We start from the raw sequence: 17,750 nt of genomic DNA on the forward strand, positions 1-17,750 counted from the left end.
GGAAAGAGAGAATGAATTTCTGTCATGCCAGATATTTGTTGTCTGTGAATCTCCCTTGATGTAAGCGTTGATTTAAAGTGGAATTATTTTTGTACTGTAGGAAAGCCATTTTTGATAAAGAGCCGGTTTTTCTTTGAAATTTCGACTTAAATATAAGTTGAATCATAATTCGTTGGCACCTGTACATTTCTTACTGTTCTCATTTAATTGTTATTTTTTAATATTTATTTTGCTAACATTGATTCTTTTGTTTTAATTTTAGCGTCCATGATTGGTCTTGACACTCAGCACATGCAAGTTTTGTCTGGGGAAGAGATTGAGTCTTTCAGTGAACAGCAGCTGGAGCAGATCATTAGCAGAGTTAGTGTTTTCTACAGAGTTACACCCAGGCACAAGTTGTGTATAGTAAAGGTAATGCATTAATATCTCAATAAATATAGGGGATTATGAGCACTCATCAAACCAAGCTTCCACTGCAAAGCATTTATCATAGCTCAAAGTTGATGATGAAAATATGTTTTCTGAGTGTTTCCTGACTTTTTTTTTCATAGGCTCTTCAACAGAATGGTATAATTGTTGGTATGACTGGTGATGGTGTGAATGATGGAGTAGCTCTGAAGAAGGCAGATATCGGAATAGCAATGGGAAGGAATGGTACAGATGTGTGCAAGGAAGCTGCTGATATGATTCTTGTAGATGATGATTTCCACACAATTATGTAAGTTGACTATTATTTTTTGTTGTAATTCATTTATAAGACAATTGGCTGAAAAAATTGGCATTTTTTCTGTTCTTGCTTAAAATATACACTTAGAAAGGGACTTAAAATTATTCATCATCCATGTTCGCCTTTAACATTAAATGCAGATAACACCTAGTTGCACTAACAGAAATATTGCCGTATTATGGGTGTTACCAGATTTGGGAAATTCAGATTCAGGGAGTTCAACTGTGCAAGTGATGACTGATGTGATTAATTGTAAGTTTTAACCATGAGAAGTGGACATCATGTAGAGTGATTCTGGATGCTCATCACCTCTCACTTTTACAGACTTATACTGTGTCAATCACTCACATTTATTCACCCAAATGTTTATTTAGCAAATGAGGTCTGGGCTAAATCATGGCCACATTGTGGTAATGTGATGTATCAACTTTGATTATTAAACTCGTGGGGTGAACTTTACTTTGCAGTGCTGCCATTGAAGAAGGAAAAGGAATCTTCTACAACATTCGCAACTTTGTCCGGTTCCAGCTTAGTACCAGTATTGCTGCACTGTCATTGATAGCTTTAGCTACTCTCATTGGCATTCCAAATCCTCTCAATGCTATGCAGATTTTGTGGATCAATATTATCATGGATGGGCCCCCAGCTCAAAGGTAAAGAACAGATGAAACTTCTTTTATGCCTAATATTTCTACAGTGATGGAAAACATTAATATAAAGCTCATTGGCATCAGAATGAGATAGGCCTTGGATCTACTTGGAAAAGACCCATCTTCCAGGATTGGAATATGGATTGTTTTTGAACGAACTTCTTCATGATCATTTTCATGTACAAATTATGCTTGGCATTTTCTATAAAAACTAATGGGAATCATGAATTTATTGTTTTTCAAACTAGTACATATTTTAGAAGCCACAAAAATGTTCAAATGGGACAAATACCAGATTGGAGATCTTTCATGAAGGAATTGGTATTCATAAAACTTCAAAGGAAGAGTTTAAATGTCTTTTTTTCACTGATGAAAATGTGCCTTACTAGTTTTAACCATTTAGTTTACTTTAAAGTGGTCATGTATACTCTGAATTGGTGGAGAAATATTTGCTTTAACCCCTTAACTGGGGAGAGCGACTATAGTCGCAAGTGGACTCCGCTCCCCATGTGTGGAGCGCGACTATAGTCGCGTGTGCCGTCGCGCGTGCTGTCGCATCGCAATGTTATGCGGAGAAGGCGTGAATATTCATTCTTAATGCATCATTGCATGTTTTTTCTTTGTCAGAGGTTCTATACCAATATTTTAAGTATATTGCCATTTTTGTGCAATAGCTTTACTATAAATTTTTTTTCGAAAACGGCATCTCCAAAAATCGGTGGATTTGCTCCCCACCACGTGAAATATAAGGAAATTTCTGCCCCCAACCAAGGGGTTAATTACCATTGCATTGTAATTTTTAAAAATATTGGATCGTAATGAATTTTTTTTTCAGTTGAACCTGTTTATTCAAAAATTATTTCTTCAAAGTGCTTGCATCTGAAGATTAAAGATTTTACAAGTTCAACCAACTATGTAATGTTGCTACTGTCATGCATCATTCAGCGTACCTTTGATAGATTTGATCCCTTTTGACTGCAACTTGCTTACTAATCAGAAAATCTTACCAAAATTGATGCAGCACTAATTCTTATAGTGAATCCCAAATTATCACCCTTTGTAATCATAAAACATGTTTTTTGGACTAAATAATTATAATGATACTTCTCTCTTATTCACATTTTGAAGACCAATATGAGGATAGTTACGAAAGTAAAAAAATGCAATGCTTGTGTAAAAGTTCAATGCAATTGCTATAAATGTATAATTGATTGTGTAAAAGATAGTAATCAAAGTTGCTTTAATTGCTTAGTTTGGGTGTTGAACCTGTTGACAAGGATGTTGTTAAACAGAAGCCCCGCAATGTCAAGGAGCCCATGATCACGCGTTCCTTGGTCTGCAATGTTATTTTATCAGCAATTATCATCATTGGTGGAACACTATGGGTTTTCAAAAGAGAGGTAAGATGATGTCTTAATTGGACCCATTTCTATTTATTTTACAGATTAAAGGCTCTTGCTTGTATTCCACCTGAAGTCTGTGATTTCATAATGTTTTATGGGAACTCAAGTGGAGCCATAATTCATTGTTTACATTATACTTGTTATTTTTAGATCAGCATCGCATAAAGTATCAATCAGGGATATGACTTTTGTTCTATTTAGTCTTTTTATTGTAAATTATGAGAGCTATGTATTAGAAGACCATCATTTGTCAGATTAAGACGATTTGGCGAATGATATTCAATCAGTGGTATTCTTACTTCAAAATAGCAGTACTGAATAAAATTGTTATAGAGAGGGGTTATTTGACAAACTATGTTTCACCATACAAAGATCGTTTTTCACTGGGGTATTTTTATTCTAAATAAAGTGGTTAACTTTTGAATGGAGTATATTGCTCATCTTTATTCACTCATGGTTGTGCTATAATGTGGTCTTCAATATTAATTGATGTCTTTAATAGTGTGCACTTTTAAGTTAATGACTACCTGTGTACTTTTTTGCCTTTTCAGATGGAAGACAACACCATTACTCCAAGAGATACCACAATGACTTTCACCTGCTTCGTGTTCTTTGACATGTTCAATGCTCTCAGTTGCCGATCTCAGGTAGGGATGAATACAAGAGGCAACTTATGCCAATCAATTATAACATAGGAAGCTAGAGTTGATAATTACATTTAAATTAACAGATTTCTTGGATAGTATATGTATTCTATTGAGTTGCTCTGACCAATTATTTATCTGTACGGTATCTTATCTTTCCTTCAGCATAAAACATGATAATGGGTTGAAAATAATGTGGTAATAAATTTCTTTCAGACAAAATCTATCTTCACGATTGGACTGTTCAGCAATAAGATGTTTCTGGTGGCGGTGACTCTGTCAATTGTTGGACAACTCTTAGTAATTTATTTTCCTCCTCTCCAAAAAGTATTCCAAACTGAGGCTCTTACTGCTGGTGGTAAGTGAAATAGATATCTTAAAAAAATGCGATTACGTAATATTTTACTTTCAGTACCGAATGAAATCATGATAAATTTTAAGTTTCATTGTCATAATTAGTATTAAATTAAGAGAATGCTTAAGATTTCTGTGGCAAAGAAACCTTGCTACTGTTTTCATTATGTATGCTTACTTAAGACTCCATAAAGCACAAGAATTCAAACACGAAGAAAATGTGTGTACTGGGAAAAGAATGCTTTACCACAGGTATAAAGTTTTGGAAATGAAAAGTTAAAAAGGATATTTTGCAATGTATGATACTCTTTGTTCATTACTCAAAAGAACAAGCATTTACCTGAATTCTGCTATTTTATTTGAAAGCACAAAACTTACTTGGATTATGGTGAGGGTTTATAAAAAAAGCTCAAGGGACTCTTATATACCCTTAACTTGTAATTATAAGAACAGCAAAGCTACTCTCCTACGTCTGATAGAAAAATTAGGGGGTTCTAATAGCTCTTTTAGAATGCAATTTTAAGTGAAGGGAATCTTTGAAAAAAAATCATGAAAGATTATATTAAAATTAGTGATGGGTCGGTTCGATTCCTCGATTTCCGACCAAGAACCGGAATCGAAAACGAGTACTTGTCAAAGTGAAAAATCGATTCCGATTCCAGTAGTACTTCAACCCACAAATTTATATACGACCGCGTTTCCAACAGTCATTCGAATTTTCGCGCCACGTAATCGTAATAAAAAAACACATATCTTGGGATGTGCGAGTACTCCAAAATTCAAATCGAGTCGATTAGTTGGTACTCAACTCGAGCGTTTCGAGTAGCATCACGAATGTCGAGTCGAGCAGTTAAGGCTACAGAGCTTTCGAGGCTAGTAGGTCCAGCAATCTGCCGACAGGAAGCGCTATCATGAAACTCATGTAATAATGCAGTTTTAAAAGCCGATAAGTCATTCTAATGCCTTGGCCTGGTAGTTTCAGCTTGCCGAATACACTATAGTTATAGCGCCTTTACGCCAGCCGCGGCGGCCGATCGTCTTCCTACCCGGCGCACACTGGTCCGAAATCGGAAAAAGCTGGAATAAAGCCCAAAAAAAGTTTTTGGGGATAGAGACATGAAAATTAGCGTAAATACTCATAAATAATTACCAGATATAGATTTATATGCCATTTTACATAAATACGAAACTTTAGTGAGATACAGAGGCCCAAACATGACCAATTTTTAAATGCCACGAGAGGTATCGTTTTTCATCAAAAATATTTGAATTTATCCAGGTCATTTTGCGTTGGTATGAGTTTTAAGGAATAAAAAACGCAATATTCCTTTGATCTGGTGCTTTGCCTATACTTTCAATGACTTTTGAAGATTTTGGCTCTCATCTGTCTGCTTTTACAACGCAAAATGGCCGACCCGTTTTTCACGTGAAATTTGACATAAAGTAGACATTAACTTTCGTTTACGAAAAATATAACTCGAAAAATTTGAATTACAATATAAAGTAGAGATTTCTAAAGAGTACTAATTAGAAATCTCGGAAAAAAAGTTTGCGACGAAGGAAATAGAGCGATTTTTCAATCGCGCGTCAAGGCTGAGCTACACGCCGCGGAACTCTGAGGCTCGGTAACAGGCCGAATTTTCAAGTTTTTTAAAACATTAGTCTTGAAAATCGTCATTTAAAAAATGGATAATCGTCTTCATTGACTTAAAACACTAAACTGAGGACGATAAAAAGGATTATGTATAGATTGACTAGACCATTAAGCGCATTACTCGAGTGAAAATACTAAGGATTGGATATTTTTCGGAACCACCCCACGCATTAGAAATATGGCTCGGGTATTGAAGTAAAGTGAAGAGATTAAGTCAGCATGCTTAAGAGAGAGAAAAATGAACTGTTTCCGTGAAGGGCAACAACTGATACCCTTTTTCCCTTTCCACCTTCACCGCGCGTCTCACCTAGGTCACACAAGTGTGTAGCAAACGACAATTTTCTGCAGGCAGCAATACTGTAACATGGAGGCGTCAAAACCTGCTGGCTGAGCATGTAGAATAATTGGTTTTTCTGCTTGAGAATTTGAAAGGGCCAAATATTACATGATTCATAATCGTAGTATGTTATCTTAATTATAGCTGTGAAAATTACTATACTGAGGGGTCTCCCTTGTAGTTTGGATACATATATATGGTAGAAATATTACTTGAGGTTAATTAATTTCAATTGTGCCTATGGAACCGTTGAAGACACATTAGTTTTCATTCATCTCCTACTTCTAACAATAACCATTAACGATCCTCATTATATTTTCTTTCTTACATTAGGCTAGACATTCATCATAGAAAATTGGAGTAGAATATATTGTAGTATGCATTGCTGTACATGCCTCGTTCAGAAATTATCATACTCCACTCGACTCGATACTCGCGAGTAATTTTCAACTCGACTCGAGATCAAAAAGTGCTTCTTGGAAATACCTATTATATTCCGAAGGAGCAAATGCAAACTAGGGAGCCTGTGACAGGTATATGGTCAAGATACAGTTATGCATTTGGAAAAGTACCCAAAGTCACTATAGCAAACGCTGTTGAAGCTGAAGTGGAAGCTTATTTATCAGAGATGAATGCACCACCAAATTCCTTCCCTGGGAAATACTGGAAGACTTGTATCTCCTACCCAAGGCTGAAAGTGTTAGCGAAGAGGTTTCTTGCCATACCGCCATCCCCTGTGTTCAGTGAAAGACATTTAGTTCTGCAGGAAAAATATGTGAAGTAAAATGCAACAGGCTTTATACTGACAGAGTGAAGATGCTTTGCTTTCTGAGCAAAAATGTAAAGTCTGTGAAAGGAGACTAAATTTGTGAGACATTATTGATAATGTTAAGATATTATCAATAAAAGATAGATATTAAATGAGATACTTTTATTTTAAAGTTAAACATGAGTGCTAATATTCTAAAGTAATACCTATCATGTAACAACACTTTTCAGGTATGTTCCGTTTTGAAATTTAGTTATTATATTTTAATTACATAGTGATGATATGAAAGATGCTTTTTTCAACTGACTCTTTCACAGAGTAATATTTTTTAAAATGGTTTTCTTGTTGCCTGGAATTAAGTGATATTTTTCTTGGAGACTATGGCATCAGAATCGATGGAATCGGTATCGGTAGAATCGGAATCGAAATGACAGAATCGGAATCGGGATCGGAATCGATAAAATTTTGGAATCGACCCATCACTAATTAAAATGAATGATAGAGATATACCTGAAGGAATTTACAGTACACCCATGTCTCGTATAGCGCAAGGGATGCGTTCCTTGGGGTCTTTGCGCTATACGAATTTGCGTTATACGAGAGCGTTTTAACATTGGGAAGATAGGGATGCGTTCCTGGTAGCATAGGTCTTGGGTATTGAATTTCCTCTAAAACATATATATTCCCATAAATAGCCATATAAAACATTATTTATATAATTTTTCATAGTTTAAAACATCTTTAAAGATAGTATGCACGCATTTGAAGACTTTTATTCACGTTACAAAATATTCTTACGTGCTTTTGAAATTCCCTCCTGTCGTGCGGGTGGACTAACATCTGCTATCTCAGGGAATCGTAATACGTTGCCAGCAGTTGACGATTTTTCAAAGTAGTCTAAAAACAACTATTGTGTCACCCAGGCCCTTTTGTCGCTCATCGAAATGACAGGAAAATGCTACTTTGAATGCCATTTCATAGCTAGCGGAGTTTATGAATGATAAATCATTTTAATTTGAAGTCCTCCGAGTCATTAGCAGCTACGTGAAACAGCCTTTAAATGCCTTGAAACCTGACCCAGGTTTTCCTTCCCTGAAAATGAATGAACGAGATTGCATTCTTTTCAAAACAATATCGTCTCGTCAACAATAAAAACTGGTTGAGGGGGAAAGGAGCCACTTTCAATCACAGCTTGGAGTTCATCAGAAAATGTTGCGGTGACTGCACTATCAACACTTGCAGATGCACCTGATATCGCCGCACTGAAAATACCTGCTTGCCGTTTAAATTCTGGAACCAACCGCAGCTTTCACTAAATGTCTCGGAGTGATTACCACTTTCGTCTTTTTGTACTGATTCACTATGAACTTTCCATATGTGTAGACCGCTTGGTTGAAGTAGGTGCGGCTGAGGTCACTGATGTTTTAACTTCGTCTTCAGTCAGAATAAGGTTCGTGCGTTTAAACTTCTGCACAATATCGCTTTGACATTCTCCATTTTCAAAGCAATTGACCTCTTTCAATTCCTCTTCTAGGTTTACAGTTTTTCTTGATAAATTCTTGATTTTTCTATACGCATTCCTATTTTTTGGCATATTCTCTTGGTTTTTACTCTGTATGGCTCTATCTAAATCACCCTCCACTGCTGAACTGTATTCCTGAGATGCAGAAGGCCTACGACTGCGGGGAGGGAACGAAGCCATTGTGTTTGAGACTCTATAGCGGACCCTTTTATGTGTTGATGCTATTCATGCGCAACTCGGCCACCGCTCCATTCTCCCCCGTGAATACCGATGACCTTGAAGGCTTTAGCATAGACCCTCTACCTGGAAGTCAATCGCCCGATAACCTATGACGGCAAAAATACGTCTCAAACTGTATTGCTGAAAAAAAAATTCATTTCCACCAGCCCCACGCTTAATTAACGATCTAAATTATGTATTATCATTCTGTTAAGGAGACGAGATAAATTACTTCGGTAGGCCGGCTATCTGTACCCAATGACGAGTAATACTTTCGGCCATTGCACAGCAATGGATTTCGATTAATATATAAACAAAAAAGAAGATTTGAGGCAAGCAATAATATTACATATGCGTAAAATGATAGAAATTTCGTGTGTACTTAGCGCAAGTTCACCTTTTATCATGAGAGCGTTTAAGATTTTTGATTAGGCTACACTGCGTTGCAATGTTTCCCCGAAGAACGAATTTGCGCTATATCGAAATTACGCTAATCGAAATTGTGCTATACGAGACATGGGTGTACCTAATTATGAAAAATAGTGTAACTAGGGATAGCTGAAAATGAATGCAAAGAAAGCATAAGTATTGGTCTTCAGCGGAAGAGAAGAGGAGAGACCAACCTGAAACTAGGAAAGAGAAGGTGAAGGAGTTCTGCTTTTTGGATAGCAGAGTGACCAGAAATTGATAAAGTCAGTAGGAAACAATGATACTCTAAGATATCGTACTTCAGACGTAATTTTAATTTCACCAGCTCTACTACACGTTTATATTGGCTGGCAATCATCATGAGGTACTAACAATTTTCAATACCAAGACAGATATATCTTCCAAAAATAGTGGTAAGGGAATAATCAGAAGGAAGAATGGGTGAGCCAAGGTAAACATTTGGAAAATTTTGAAGGTAGCCTGGAAAGTTGAGAAATTTCATTGATACTAGAGTGGCCATTTATGTAATAATTTGATCGCCTCTTTTCTTCTTCTGGGTTTTTGCAGTGTTGTTTGTCATAGATTGACGACAGTTTCACTGGGCTTCCATCCCGGGAGATTCCATTGGGCATCTTCAGGTCGACTTTCAATACGCCTGGTGGAAACCCGGCGAAATTGTCATGTCTAGTACAAAAAAACACAGCAAAAACCTGGAATATGGAGATATTCTCCAATCAAGAACTATGAGACAACATAATAATTAAACATTTATTAATCATATTAGAGTTGACTAATCTGTTTACAGGCTCAACAGGTTAATTGTTATCATTTTACTATTTTCCTTTGCAGATATGCTATTCCTGGTCTCATTGACTTCAACCGTCTTCATATTTTCCGAGCTTAAAAAGTTTGTCGAGCGTCACTTTGACCAAAGGCACAGGAGGGTAAAGCCAGACATGGACTTTGTATGACAGTTAAGGAAATCCAGGGGCAAGACTCGCATGGATTGATCCTCACTGGACAAGGGCATTCCTCCCTTTTCGTATTTTACCTCTCTTGTCCATTCCTATCGGCACCTATTGAGTGAGGAAGAGGAGGGGTGTGGTTCACTTGAAGTAATTAAGGTATAATGGGTGCCATCTGTTCCAAATGACAGTGTTCCTTCTGTCCTATCACAAAGCTTCTATGGATGATTTTTGCATTAGCTTTGTTTCTTATTTCCATTGCTATGAAATAGGAAAATGTGACATCTTTGGGAAGGAATGCCTTTTTCACTGTCAACTGTTTGCATAAAATATTATTTTTAATAATTATTTATGAAAAGTATAAGATCTCATTGCCATTAGCAGATACTTAATTATAGAAAGAACAATGCTGAAAATGCACAGCAAGGATCTGTGATAACATAATTGAATGTTGGGATCGGCCACGTGGGGCCATAAAGATTATAAAAAAGGTTATGTCATTTTTTGAGATGTTTTAAGAATTGTTAAACATTTCTGCTGAAATGGAAGTGTGAGTAAATATTGGTGGTGCTGTAAAGAAAACCTGTTGCAATTTCTCTGTAAACTTGCTGGCACAATGTTTGTAATGAGAATTTATATTCACATTTGAAAATATTAATGCACTAAAGTGTGTGCTGTCAAAGTAGAGGTATTGATTAAATGGTTGCTATGAGTATGAATCCATACTCAAATTAATTTTCAGTATTATATGTTGTGACTAGTTAGTAAAAATCTTATTGGGAAACTTATTTTTAAACTCATAATTGGACCATAGGAGTGATCAAAGTGTGATGTATTTTATTTTGTATGACAAGGAAGTATATCAATTTTAATGGATGTTTCCAATTAAAAGTTTGAAGCAGCATTTTTGCCAAAAATGTACTGTAGATTTCTATGTAATTAAGAGATAATGATGTTCATCATTCATAAAGCTTTTACTGTATGTTTTTCCAGTGTTATATCAAACGACCTTGCATGCTAGCGAATGTTTTAAATCAAATTTAAATGATTAACCATTTAAAAGCAGGGATATATATTATAGTGTGATGTGCAACGTCATCTCAGGAGTTTTAATCTATTTTCACTATTTAATTTGACAATTGAATAATAATGTATGTAAGTAATTTATTTCTAGGTAAAACAAAAGACTCCTGTTTTGAGATCTTGGTAGGCACACAGTTGAACTCAAATGCTGTAGCTGACTTATGCCATGAATCCCTCATCCTTTGTATTTTCGCATGTGTGTGCATCACTGTTATCTTTCTAATAAATTATGCCACCACTTGCAAAATTATAGGTAAGCTTAGCCCTAATAAGAGAACTTTGCTAACTGTTGTGAGGCTTTATTGTTGTACTTTGTTATTGCATTTTCAGCTCATCTCACAATCAATTTATACTCAAATTTCACATTTCACTCTATTGTAAATGGAGATTTAAACCTTACAAGCATGTTCATTCTTGTACTACGTTAAAACAAAACTTTGAAATAAATTTCTAGATTGTCTTGTTGACTAGTTGCAATTTTGAAAGTAACCTTGATTTGGCTGTTTGTATACTACAGACGACTCCCGATTATCTGGCTGTGGTTTATCCATGTTGAAGATTATTTGTGCATGAGTTTACCCAGTGACAGTGTAGTTCCCAACGTCTAGCAGTGGATTTGCAGCGTCCGTGCAAAATCAATCTTTTCAGATTCTGCAATCTCGCAGCCATGGATGCATGGTTTTTAGAAACCAGGTATTATGTGGAGCAGTAGGAATAAGAGTACAATCACATTGTCGCCGCTAAAAATATCAAGGTTGGGAAAAGAAACCTATCTAAAATAACGGACAATGAGCTTAAATAATAGTACATGCCTCTCCCCATCATTAGCTTGGATAATCGGGAGTTTGCTGTCCTTATTTTACAATTCTGTTATCTTTTGAAGATGAAAACTAAACAGCAGAAAGACTAAACTGCTACTACACATATATAGGGTGTTTCAGGAGGAATCTGTAATACTTCAGGAGGAGGTAGGGGAAACAATTTTTTGCCTCTAAACATGGGATTGCATCAGTAGCGGATACAGAAAAAATGGGGGGGGGGGGGGTGCAAAAGATATCTTGAGTTACCTTTACTTTTATCCTAATAAAAAATAACAAGTCACATGGAGAGTTTAAGAAAATTTTAATTAAACAAATATACATATAAGAAAATGCCATCTTATGAAGTAAAAAGTTATAATTGTGGTTCTGCAATGTTTGGCAATACCGGCGGGCCTGCAAGGGGGGGCGTGAGCCTCCCGATCTGTATCTGCCACTGGATTGCATTACCTTATTCTCAGTTCATCATATCTTTGCGGGTGAGCTGGTGTGGCTAAAACAAGTGGGGGTGAAGGGAGGGAAAGTTTCTCGACATGTGATTTTCCCTTGGCCAATCAGCAAATAGTAGGCGTGGTCTCAGTCCGTCGCTCTCAGACTTCCGTGGAGTTAACATTGTGAAGCTGTTCGTGGAGCAGTGTTGCCAAACCTCTCCTTTTATGTCTTTAAGTATGCCTTTCACCCACGGTGCCTCAATCAGCATGGTAGCTGACAATGTCATGGGCTTCTGTGAAAGGATTATCCTCAATACCTTCTAAATGAGTGGGTATGTTGTCTCAGTGCAGACATTTTCGGTGACAAAGTAGGGCGGCCATGTACTTTTGGCTACATTAAGTTCCCTCCTCACCTCTCTCTCGCGGTACTACCCCTACCCCATTAGTGAAGCCTTCGGATAGTGTACGGTCTCTCATGAAAGCTCACCAGCAAACATCAAGTGAATGGCTTATAGTTACTTAGCAAATGCAAAGCATGCAATTTTTTGATTCACTTTGCAGTTACCATGAAAGTGTTTTTCTTGGGTATCCAGTCTTTGTAACATTCTATTTTATATTCTTGATTTTTGAGACATTGAATAGCTCAGGTTGGACAAAAATGTGTGATTAGAACTGTCTGCAACAATCTCAAAATGGGTGAGATTTTGTTGATACCTGCTCAAAGCTCTGATTTAATTAATTTCAAAGACTTATTCTTTCAGACAATTATAATTACACAGGTGCTTCCTGTCCATGGCAGGGCATAAGAGGAAGCTGAGGATTGATCAGGCAGCAAAGGTGCAGCCCACTCTTAGGGTAGTATTCTAGAGGTTTTCTATATGGACTCCCTCCCAGCAAATTGCCTCTATAATATGGTACAAACACAAGCCCACTGTCGTCTTGGGTGGTGGTGCCAATCTCATTTATTTAAAAATGTTTTTGCCGTATTTGGTTATGAAGTGACCTCAGCAAGTCAAGCTGTTCAACTAAATTAAAGAGCAGTGAAATCCATAATAATTGCCAAAAGAAAACATTCACCAGTACTGGAACTGCAGACCTTTCCAGGCCACTGCGCAGACCATTATCCTACCTAGGTTCCTTATTAGCCTTTGCATTGTGTTGTGTACCAATTTTTGCCAATTATCTAGATGAAAAATTAACCTAAAATTTGTAGTGTAATGAAGTATGAACTTGCCTTCATTAACAGCCCTCCTAAAACAATGGGTATTAGATTCACACTAAGAAAACCATTTTGTGTTATAACTTGTCATATAAAAATAGAAAAACCTAGGAATTTCTGGTTTTAAGTGCCTACGGTATGCCCATACTTGCTTCGTAATTCATTAAACCTGATAGTAGTGACCTTTAAACTTTACGTGAACAACATATGCTTGTACAGCAATTCATAAATGAGCTTTTAAATTGGGAGTTATGCATTCCATATAAAACCATGCTTCGTCGGCAACAGATTCAAAATTCTTTCTCGTGGAGATATTACTTTTCATCCTTTTTGCAATAATTTGGAGGAATGAAAGGGATTATATTAACATTTATTTTTCTTATTAGGTTTTTGAGAGGTGAAAAGTTCTAAAACATGATAATTAATGGTAGTGATATGGATTTGGGGGGATTAGTTTCCGTTACTGATTAAAAAAACACATTAAAAATTATCAACCTTTTCTTTTTTCGCTATTTTTTTCACTTATTTTCTTCATATTTCAGCTCCCAGTTCATCTTTCCCTACCCGAAATATCCCAGAATAATGGAAAAATATATCAACAGCTTATATAGGGAATAATAAAAATATTTAAGGACAAGGCATAGAAAAAATAATGAAAATATGTGTCAACAGTTCAGAAGGTACGCTTGCGCTCTCGTGAAGCCATTTTCGGCACCAGTATCCATGCAATAGGGTGGTTTCCTTTTATTTTTTTATTGCCTTAATCGAAAGATTATTACTCCTGGAGTACGTATTTCACGCTTTTAGATTTTTAAATGAAAATATCTATTTTTCGCGATTAAATGAAAAGTGAAAATTTTCAAGCGCGCGAAAACGCGACGCTCAAGTATGAATGCCGGGAAATATCTCCGTACGTCGTATTTCTGGTTCCCCCCTCCCGCCCGGTGAAGTGACCTTGAGGCGAGGCTTAGCGCTGATACGTCGCAGGCTGCCAGCGGGTAGCTGAGTACCTTGCTGAAAGGTAGCGCTTGGCTTAAAAAAGGTTTATTAATACCTTATCAAACGAAGAAAACTTTCCGACCCTAGCCAGTTTTAGTAGGTGATTATTAAGACATGTTTCCCTGAGCTCTGTGCCTCATGCATGCATTGGTAACCTCAGACGATGTATAACTCCTATCCTCTTGTGTAGAAACTAGGTCCCTGTGACGTCACGTGGAGTGGAATCGCATGGGCGCCAATCTGGCCTTTTTCAAATGAGGATAAAATTTGACCCTTGCCATTCGTCTAAACCGGTATTTCAAAAACCAAATAATTTGTGTATTATGAATACAATAATGGTGGGTAACGAATCGCAATCAATGCCTTTCGTTTTCTTTGATGAAGGAAACTACCCTATTCTGTCCCTGTGTAAGCACTTTAATCGCTAGAATACTATGATAAATAAAATGGGTGTTATGGAGGAATGAAAGAGACCAGAGCATAGAGCCAAATGGCAAAAATCGCATATTTTAATCGCATTTTTCGCGATGTTCCACCACCTAAAAATTATTTTTTCAATACGCCAGCCGAAAGGTATTAAAAAACACCTCCAGAAAAAGTTTTTTCTTTTTGGTCCTCTCAAACATATTTTATAAAAACATGCGTTAGAAATTTTCAAAGCAACGCCATATCTCCTTGTCTCGCTCAAAGTTCTTGAAAACAGTTGGAAACCTGCTCCATTAAATAAGGTTTCAAATTCCGCAATCCGTAATAAAAATATGCCTTCTTCACCGAGATATTAAAAAAAGAGTGAAAATCGTGTTTTCGATCTAGCCGGCCCTGGTGGGCCTCTAGCGGGCTGGATATGTGGGGAGGTTTGTCCTATTTGATCCCAAATTGTATACCCCAAGTATCTACGGGAAAAATCTGGGAGGGGGGACTTTTCACCCTCTTTATCCGGCTATGCCCTCTGGTGTTATCTTCATGTAACCGTCCCCGATGTTAATCTGAAACTGCTCCAAAATATTCTATGAAAAGGTCAAGGTGTTAATGAAAGAAATGCATTTTAGTGATATGTTACACCCCATGGCCTAATACGCTGACAGAAATTCCTCGACATGGGCGAAATAATCATCACTTCTTTGTCACCCAAAAAGTTCTAACACGCGTTTCAGAATCCAAGCCAAGCTCGATTTTCTTTATGATTCAGGTGTTTCATAAACGTCGAATCTTGGAAAAGTTTCCTAATCTTGGGGACCACGAATTTCTTCCTTTGTTTTAGACTTACTAAGACGAGGACTTTCAGTTAAAAAATTGAAATTCAGCTCCTGTCTTGCCGATTGCTTTCAAAAAATATTTCATCTGTCGTAGTTTGATGTGCAATGGTGGCAAGTGAATATTTTCTGTCGTAACCAGGGAAACATGAGATAAATTTTTACGACCATGAGTGAAGCTTTCGCGCAGAGGCCAGTTCCGTAAGATGTAATGCTATTCTCGGGCGCGGCTGCTGTTTTCACAAAGGAAGCAGCAGTATTTCGTGAAGCCTGATTGCAGTCCCGTGAGTAGAGCGACAATGTTCAGATCAGCACAAACTTACCAATTATAATCACAATAATTAATATTTTCAAGGATTCGGCTGATATTTCCGTACGTATCTTTCACATCGGCAGAGTATGTAGATAGGACAGAAGGTAACTCATTGCCATTGGCCAACAGGACACCGAAAGAATACACTCTGGGATCGCTAGGGGTATACCGAGGGAAGATGACGACAACTTCAACATGCATAATTGATTGGAGAGGCTGATACTTTGTGGAACTCCATGATTAAGGAGAAAGAATACTTTTTAACTCTAATGACAATATGAAAACCTCAATCTTATATTTTTCATGGTATTAGAAAGTATTACTGTTCCTTTTTTTCACTGCGAAAGCAAGAGAATTGCCGTCCATGCCGGAACGGGAGAGGCACTGCGAGGGCCAGCGTAGTAAAGTGAATCTTCCGAGCTATAGCGAAATATTTTAATTATTGTTGCTATGCTATGCAACAAAATATTTTTATTGTTACTGCTGTTTCTTGTTGTCATATATTTTTATCATTCGGGGGAGGATGGTGTGAAATGAAAGCTGGAAGTTTTTAAAAGTACGTGAAAATTCGCGAAAAAATGACAAAATTGATAATTTTTAATGCGTTTTTACACAATTTACGAGGACTAATTCCCCCCAAAACGACCTCTTTACTTTTATAATTAACTAGCTGACCCGGCGAACTTCGTACCGCCTAACATTCAATGAACTTATAGTTTAGTTGCACCATTTATCAATAAAGAGCGCCTGTATCGTTTTAATCATATTTGATTTATTATAAATTAAATGAGAAAATATTGATGAAATAAAAATCATACGCATTCAGTTGTTGGCTTTTTGTGTTATTAACCGTAAAAAAATGTTTTTAGGTCTAAGTCCGTAGCGTAAACTTGGCTCGTTCACGGGGCAGGTTAACGCAACGCTAGACCGACGCTTGACTGATGGTCAATATAGTGTAATAAAAGCCCCTATGAAGCAGCATTCGTATCAAATGACTTTAGGCGCGCCAGTTATAGTATCTCTGTTTGGAAAAAATGCACTGCGTAAACGTGCTGCATGCGTAAACGCACCACGGTGTGCCCTACACATTCGGGTTTAATGTCTTGCGTCAAGCGCCTTCTGATAAACAACAGTTTTTGTTTTGTTATCAGGAGCAAGGTGAAGCGAATGAAGCTAAATAAAAATAGCGAAGCGAAGCAGGGACGCAGCGAGGGGGGTTTTTGCGGGTTAAAACCCCCCCAAAAGCTCAGAGAATCTTTTTATAAAACATTTGGTTATTAATATGGTAAATGTCCAGAAAACAACCCCTAGTTCTCCGGCTTCAGTGGGCGACGCGTCTTCCACATGGGATGGTTGGGGGGGGGGGGGGGGGGGTATAAAGTCGCAGCCTGCAGGAAAAACTGATGAAGTAGCTGATTCTTCGGTGTGGCACAGATGAATAAGTATCGCGACAGATACTGTTGCAAATATTCGGAACGATTCCCGGGACGCCTCACCCACTCCTTCACGTCACGCCACAGCCTCTCAATGTTTTGCGTGTGGACGGCAGGGCTATCGGGGTTCACAAAATTTTCGCTGTGGTTCACAGTATGGTGAACGTACCCGAGATCTCTGATATTACAATATCCCTTCCAACAGTCACTATAAACCGTCGACCCACGTCGAATGAACTTTTCAATGAGTGGCTCCAAGCTTGCTCGATCACGTTTCTCAGGTAAAGGGACGATGAATTTCTTTTTTGAATGCCTTTCGATCTCACCGAATAGCCAAATTTGTTTAACACCGCGCCCTCGCTGATATTTTCTTCTGGCGATGAGGGTCTCGTCAATCTCCACTATCACTCCTTCGCCACCAATAGGAGACTGATTTCTTACCCAGTGTTCAGTAACTTCGCTGCAAAAGGACCGCCAATCCACGCTAGTGGTTCTTGAGAAGCCCAAACACTCTGTGATTGTGTCGTG

The 17,750-nt window shown here is 37.5% G+C and overlaps 1 protein-coding gene across 4 annotated transcripts in view; it reads left to right on the forward strand.

The window, feature by feature from the left end:
- The window catches only part of LOC124163329 (calcium-transporting ATPase type 2C member 1), a 35,852-nt gene extending 24,636 nt beyond the window's left edge, over positions 1 to 11,216 (forward strand). For all 4 annotated transcript variants that reach the window (XM_046540154.1, XM_046540155.1, XM_046540152.1 and 1 more), the window contains exons 15-21: positions 263 to 411; positions 552 to 718; positions 1,195 to 1,380; positions 2,630 to 2,777; positions 3,332 to 3,427; positions 3,641 to 3,782; positions 9,558 to 11,216. In XM_046540154.1, the coding sequence (XP_046396110.1) occupies positions 263 to 411; positions 552 to 718; positions 1,195 to 1,380; positions 2,630 to 2,777; positions 3,332 to 3,427; positions 3,641 to 3,782; positions 9,558 to 9,679 (1,010 nt within the window). In that variant the 3' untranslated portion in view covers positions 9,680 to 11,216. The remainder of the gene's footprint in view (positions 1 to 262; positions 412 to 551; positions 719 to 1,194; positions 1,381 to 2,629; positions 2,778 to 3,331; positions 3,428 to 3,640; positions 3,783 to 9,557) is intronic.
- The last annotated feature ends 6,534 nt before the right edge of the window (positions 11,217 to 17,750 follow it).

Source organism: Ischnura elegans, chromosome 8 (genome assembly GCF_921293095.1).
Source record: "Ischnura elegans chromosome 8, ioIscEleg1.1, whole genome shotgun sequence".
NCBI lineage: Eukaryota > Metazoa > Arthropoda > Insecta > Odonata > Coenagrionidae > Ischnura > Ischnura elegans.